We start from the raw sequence: 6,903 nt of genomic DNA, 5'->3' as shown, positions 1-6,903 counted from the left end.
CCGCCATAAAAAAAGAATGAAATCTTGCCATTTTTGACAATATGGATGGACCTAGAGGTTATTGCGCTAAGCAAAATAAGTCATACAAAGAAAGACAAATATCATGATTTCACTTATATGTGGAATCTAAAACACAAAACAAATGAACAAACATAACGAAACAGAAACATAGTCGTAGATACAGAGAACAAACAGGTGGTTGTCAGAGGAGTGGGAGTTGGGGAGAAGAGAAGAACAGGGGAGGGAGATTAAGAAATACAAACTTCCAGCTGTAAAAAAATGAGTCATGGATGTGAAATATCCAGTGTGGGGAATATAGTCAATAATTATGTGTTATTGTATGGTGAGAGATGGTAACTAGACTTATCATGGTGCTTTTTTTGAAATATGTAGAAATAACAGATCACTATGTTGTGTAACAGGAACTAACAGTGTTGTAGGGCAATTACACTTCAAAAACAAACAAACGAGCGAACAGAAACTAGCAAACTTATATAAGAAGAGATTGTATTTGTGGTTACTAGAGGCAGGGGTGAGGGAGGGGAAATTGTATGAATGTTGTCAAAAGGTACAAACTTCCAGTTATCAGATAAATAAGTACTAGGGATATAATGTACAGCATAATAAATATAATTAACACTGCCATGTGTTATAAAGAAAGTTGTTAAGAGGGTAAATTCTAAGAGTTTTCATCACAAGGAGAAAAAGGTTTTCTGTTTCTTTAATTTTGTGTCTGTATGAGTTGATGACTGTCACTAAACTTATTGTGGTCATCATTTCATGATACATATAAGTCAAATCATTATGCTGTACACCTTCAACTTACACAGTGCTATATGTCAATTGTATCTCAACAAAACTAGAAGAAAAAAATCAGCTTTCGTATCTGCCTAATGTGAATATATCACAATCTCTTTAGCCAATAGTGTGCTCCTGGATATTTATGGGCATAATTTGATGAGTAACTTTGGGAATGAGTACTTTTACTTTTTTACTTTTTTTTTTTTTTTTTACAGTCCAGGTCTTTTATTTTCTTTACACCCATCATGCCATGAATTCATGGGGAATGGGCTCCAACAGTTCAGGCTCCTTTCCGTTGGTTCTCATGAAGTGTGCTTCTCTGGGTGGAGCAGGCTGGTGCTTCAGTTGACCCCAAGTACCTTTCTCTTTGGCTTCCTTCTTTTTCTGACCATTTTCCTTCACCCGTTTCAGGAAGCTATGTCGGCTCTTAGGGTGCTTAATATGCTGGATATGCACATTAATTCTCTTGGCAAGAATCTTGCCCTTAACTTGTTTATTTAAAATGATGCCAACAGCATGCTGGGTAACATTGTAGGCTCTCCCAGTTTTACCATGGTAACATTTGTGGGGCATTCCTTTTTGAACAGTGCCCATTCCCTTGATATCTACAGTATCACCTTTCTTGTAGATTCGCATGTATGTGGCCAAAGGAAGAACTCCATGTTTTCTAAAAGGCCTAGAGAACATGTAGCAGGTGCTCCTCCTCTTTCCCTTTGTGTTGGTCATTTTGGAGAATTACTGGAAGATGGCAGTTCCGGCCAAAAGGTGAGTACTTTTACTTTTTAAAATTACTACTGGCTTCTGGATTTGCAGAAGATCAACTCGATCAAAGGCCCTTTGATTTTATTTATTTTTAAAATTTTTTATAAATTTATTTATTTTATTTATTTATTTTGGGCTGCGTTGGGTCTTCGTTGCTGCGCCTGGGCTTTCTCTAGTTGCGGAGAGCGAGGGCTACTCTTCATTGCGGTGGGTGGGCTTTTCACTGTGGTGGCTTCTCTTGTTGCAGAGCACGGACTCTAGGCACGTGGGCTTCAGTAGTTGTGGCTTACAGGCTCCAGAGCGCAGGCTGAGTAGTTGTGGTGCACGGGGTTTAGTTGCTCCATGGCATGTGGGATCTTCCCGGACCAGGTCTCGAACCTATGTCCCCTGTGTCTTAACCACTGCACCACCAGGGACGCCCCAAAGGCCCTTTTAAAATTACTCTCCTTACGTTCTACAAATTCAATTCCGTAGGGTCACATCACTTCACACTCATCAACAATACAGGTACATGTATTTCACAATCACTTCTGCTTTTTCATCATTGTAAAAACATAAAATATTTAACACTTTCTTGTTGTAAATTTTAAAAATTATTTATTTACAGAAAAATCCTTTATTTTTTTCAAACAATCTTGAATTTGAATTACTAAATCAAACCCAAACAAAACTTTAGAGACAAATCAGCCTTCTCCTGTGGATTGCCTCTCATCCAGCAGAGGTCAGCAAAGTAAAAGGGGAAAAAATATTCCCTTCCCTCAGGGATCCTGGGATGCAGGTGATATGATACCCTAAAACTTAGAAGGAAGAGAAAACCATACAAAATAGTTAAGTTACAAACCTATACCATTAATCATTGTCCCTTTTCCCTGTAATATTTGGAAAGGGGAAAAGTACAGTTCATTACCTCAAAAGACTGAAATGACTCACAGGCAGAACAGAGTTTGGGGCTAGCAGTTTTTTTCTTTCCTGTTTTTTATACTTTCCCATCAAGTCCCTAGGAGCCTGCCTCAGATGGGCAGAAAGTAGTTCCTTCCCCTGTGGGTCCCTGTTCTTTCTACTCTTGCCTCAGTGGCCCTTTGGGCTCTGGACCTTTCTGCGTGACCCCCAAAGCCCAATTCTCCTCCCTCTCAGCCTCTGGTCTTGGCTGAAAGTCACGGGTTTCCCCTCCTGGCAGAGGTGGAACAAGGTGCAAGGTGGGCTCAGGACCTGCACCTGGGAAGCTGCCCTGCCTGGCACTGCCCCAGGTAACAAATCTACAAGATGAACCCCCTTCCCACAGCTGAGACTGACCCAGCCCACCATAGCCCTTCTGCTCTGCTAAAAGTTTGTATGTGTGCACCTCATTTTATTCCCTGGGAAGGGAGGAGTGGGGAGAGAAAAACCTGTCACTTGATTATGTCCAAATACAAGGGAATTCCTGGGCAAAGAGGTTGCTGTGCTCCATGGATGGGTTGGGTCTCAAATTGGGACCTAAAGAATGGATGGGGGGATAAAGGCCAGCAAAGGTGTGTGGAAGCTCGACCATAAATGTGCAGGGCGGGGAGAGGGCCAGCCCAGTGGGCAGCATGGCTGGTATTGTCACAGTTGCTAGAGCACAACTTTGAGGCTTAGGGAACAGCTTTTATACCTTGACCTGTAGGAAACAGATTTCTTTGTTTAGAGTGGGATGATTGATAAGAGGTGAATTTATCTACCCATCCATCCATTCATCCACTATCTATCATCTATATCTATCTATCTATCTATCTATCTATCTATCTATCTATCTATCTGGGCTCCTTTATAGGCATACCTCATTTTATTTCACTTGACTTTATTATGCTTTACAGATACTGCATTTTTTACAAATTAAAAGTTTGTGGCAACCCTGTGTGGAGCAAATCTATTGGTGCTATTTTTCCAAAAGAATTTGCTCACTTTGTGTCTCTATGTCACAATTTGGTAATTCTCACAATATTTCAAACATTCTTCATTACTATATGTGTTATGGTGATCTGTGATGAGTGATCTTTGATCTATTGTAATTGTTTTGCGGCGCCAGGAACCATGCTCATATAAGATGGCGAACTTAATAAATGTTTTGTGTGTTCTGACTACTCCGTCGATGGACCATTCCCCTCTGTCTCTGCCTCTCCTCAGGCCTCCCTATTCCCCAATACAAAACTATATTGAAATTTGGCCAGTTAAAAAGCCTACAATGGCCTCTCAATATTCGAGAGAAAGAAAGAGTTGCACGTCCCTTATTTCAAATCAAAAGCTAGAAATGAGTAAGCTTACTAAGGAAGGCATGTTGAAAGCTGAGACAGACTGAAAGCTAGGCCTCTTGTGCCAAACTGTTAGCCTCATTGTGAATGCAAAGGGAAGGTTCTTGAAGGAAATTAAAAGTGCTGCTCCAATGAACACACTAATGATAAGAAAGCAAAACAGCCTTATTGCTGATATGGAGAAAGTTTTAGTGGTCAGATAGAAGATCAAACCAGTCACAACATTCTCTTAAGCCAAAATCTAATCTAGAGCAAGGCCCTGACTTCCTTTAATTCTGTGGCAGCTGAGAGAGGTGAGGAAGCTGCAGAAGAAAAGTTCGAAGCTAGCTGAGCTTGGTTCATGAGGTTTAAGGAAAGAAGCTGTCACCATAACATAGCAGTACAAGGTGATACAGCAAGTGCCAAAGTAGAAACTGCAGCAAATCATCCAGATTATCTAGCTAAAATCATTAGTGAAGGTGGCTACACTAAACAACAGATTTTCAATGTAGGTTAAACAGCCTTATATTGGAAGAAGATGCCATTCTAGTATTTTCATAGCTAGAGAGGAGAAGTCAATGTCTGGCTTCAAAGCTTCAAAGGACAGGCTGACTCTCTTGTTAGGGGCTAAAGCAGCTGGTGACTTTCAGCTGAAGTCAATGCTCATTTACCATTCTGAAAATCCTAGGGCCCTTAAGGATTATTCTAAATCTCCTCTGTCTGTGCTCTATAAATGGAACAACAAAGCCTGGATGACAACACATTTGTTTGCAACATGGTTTGCTGAATATTTTAAGCCCATTGTTCAGACCTATTGCTCAGGAAAAAAAGATTCCTTTCAAAACATTACTGCTCATTGACAGTGCACCTGGTCACCCAAGAGCTCTGATGGAGATGTACAAGATTGTTATTGTTTTCATGCTGCTAACACAACATCCATTCTGCAGCCCATGGATCAAGGACTAATTTCAACTTTCAGGTCCTGTTATTTAAGAAATACATTTCATAAGGCTATAGCCGCCACAGATAGTGAGTCCTCTGATGGATCTGGGCAAAGCACATTGAAAACCTTCTGGAAAGGATTCATCATTCTAGATGCCATTATGAACATTCCTGATTCATGGGAAGAGGTCAAAATATCAACACTAACAAGAATTTAGAAGAAGTTGATTCCAACCCTCATGGATGACTTTGAAGGGCTCAAGACTTCACTGGAGGAAGTAACTGCGGATGTGATGGAAATAGCAAGAGAGCTAGAATTAGAAGTGAAGACTCAAGATGTGACTGAATTGCTGCCATCTCGTGATAGAACTTTAACGGATGAGGAGTTGCTTCTTATGGATGAGCAAAAGAGTGACTTCTTGAGATGCACTCTACTCCTGGTAAAGACGTTGTGAAGATTGTTAAAATGACAACAAGGATTTATGATACTATTGTACATAAATTTAATTGGTAAAGCAGCAGCAGAGTCTGGGAGAATTGACTCCAATTTTGAAAGAAGTCATACTGTGGGTAAAATGCCATCAAACAGCATTGCATGCTACAAAGGAATCATTCATGCTACAGAAAAATCATTCAATCAATCAGTGCACAGACTGCATTGTTGTCTTATCTTTAAAAATTGCTGCAATCCAGTGTTCAGCAACCACCACCCTGATCAGTCAGCAGCCATCAACATCGAGGCAAGACGCTCCACCAGCAAAAAGATTATGACTTGCTGAAGGCTCAGATGATTGTTAGTGTTTTTTAGCAATAAAGCATTTTTAAATTAAGGTATGTACATTGGTTTTCTAGACATAATGCTATTGAAGACTTAATAGACTGTTGTAGGATGTAAATATAACTTTTTAAAAACATCCTTATTGGAGTATAATTGCTTTACAATGGTGTTAGTTTCTGCTTTATAACAAAGTGAATCAGTTATACATACACATATGTCCCCATATCTCTTCCCTCTTGCATCTCCCTCCCTCCCACTCTCCCTATCCCACCCCTCCAGGCGGTCACAAATCACTGAGCTGATCTCCATGTGCTGGGAAACCAAAAAATACAGAGATTGCCCATCTCCTCACTTTCAGTCTGTGTGCATCTTTACATCTGAAGTGAGTCTCTTTTTCTCTTCACCCCTATAATGTGATTGTTATTCTGCATGATGTTGTCCTATAGGTTCCTTAAGTTATCTTCACTTTTTAAAGTTCTTTTTTTCTCTTTGCTGCTCTGTTTTGTTGAGTTCCACTACCCTGTCTTCCAGATCACTGATTCTTTTCAATGCTTCTTCTATTCTGCTGTTGAACCCCTCCAGTGTATTTTTCAGTTCAGTTTTTGTATTCTGCAGCTCTGTGATTTGTGTGGTACTTTCTCATATTTATTCTTTGTTGAAGTTCTGCTGTGTTCATCCATCCTCTCCCAAGTTTGGTGAGCATCTTCATGACCATTACTTTTACATTTTTATCAGGTAAATTACCCATCTCTGTTTCATTAAGGTTTTTTCTGGGGTTTTATCTTATTCTTTCATTTGGAAAATATTCTTCTGTCTCCTCATTTTGTTTGGCTCTCTGTGTTTGTTTCTATGTGTTAGGCAAAACAGTCTTGAAGGAGCAGACTTGAGTAGGAGATCAAGACTTATCATTTAACCTTGACCTAGCTCTTGGTCATCTCTTAATCATTTGTGATTGTCTAAGCAGCCTGATTTTTTCTTGCTAGGTCCCAGTTTTTGAGGGTGTCAAGAACTTTCTGATTTTTTCGGATCCCTGGGACCCAGAAATATAATACCCCTTGCCACCAGAGTGAACCACTCAGTGGGTATCCCCGTTATGGGCTGCATGTGTCTGCTGGCTTTGGTGGGGCCACAGGAGTAATGCAGGGGCAGTGTATTTGCCCGGTCAGGTTTGGTGAGACTGTGGGAATAGCACAGGTGCAGGGCACTCACCCAACTGGCTTTGCTGGGGCTGCAGAAGTGGTAGGGCTGAGGTACTTGCTTGGCCAGCTTTGACTGGGGCCAAGGGAGAGTCTCAGATGCCAGACATGCCCCCTGTTGCTAACAGGTCAGAGGGAGAGTGCAAAAAAGGTGTCTGCCAAGCCGATGCTAGCAAGG

At 40.8% G+C, this 6,903-nt stretch overlaps 1 protein-coding gene across 1 annotated transcript; it reads right to left on the bottom strand.

Moving 5' to 3' along the window:
- Window positions 1-1,044: 1,044 nt before the first annotated feature.
- Window positions 1,045-1,530, bottom strand: LOC103016271 (60S ribosomal protein L21-like). The gene has a single exon (XM_057534215.1). The coding sequence runs from the start codon at window positions 1,525-1,527 to the stop codon at window positions 1,045-1,047; it is 483 nt and encodes a 160-aa protein (XP_057390198.1). The 5' UTR covers window positions 1,528-1,530.
- Between the last annotated feature and the right edge of the window lie 5,373 nt (window positions 1,531-6,903).

Source organism: Balaenoptera acutorostrata, chromosome 19 (genome assembly GCF_949987535.1).
Source record: "Balaenoptera acutorostrata chromosome 19, mBalAcu1.1, whole genome shotgun sequence".
Taxonomy (NCBI): Eukaryota; Metazoa; Chordata; class Mammalia; order Artiodactyla; family Balaenopteridae; genus Balaenoptera; species Balaenoptera acutorostrata.
The sequence above is the reverse complement of the archived record's forward strand: the minus strand, read 5'-3'. Positions and strand labels throughout refer to the sequence as shown.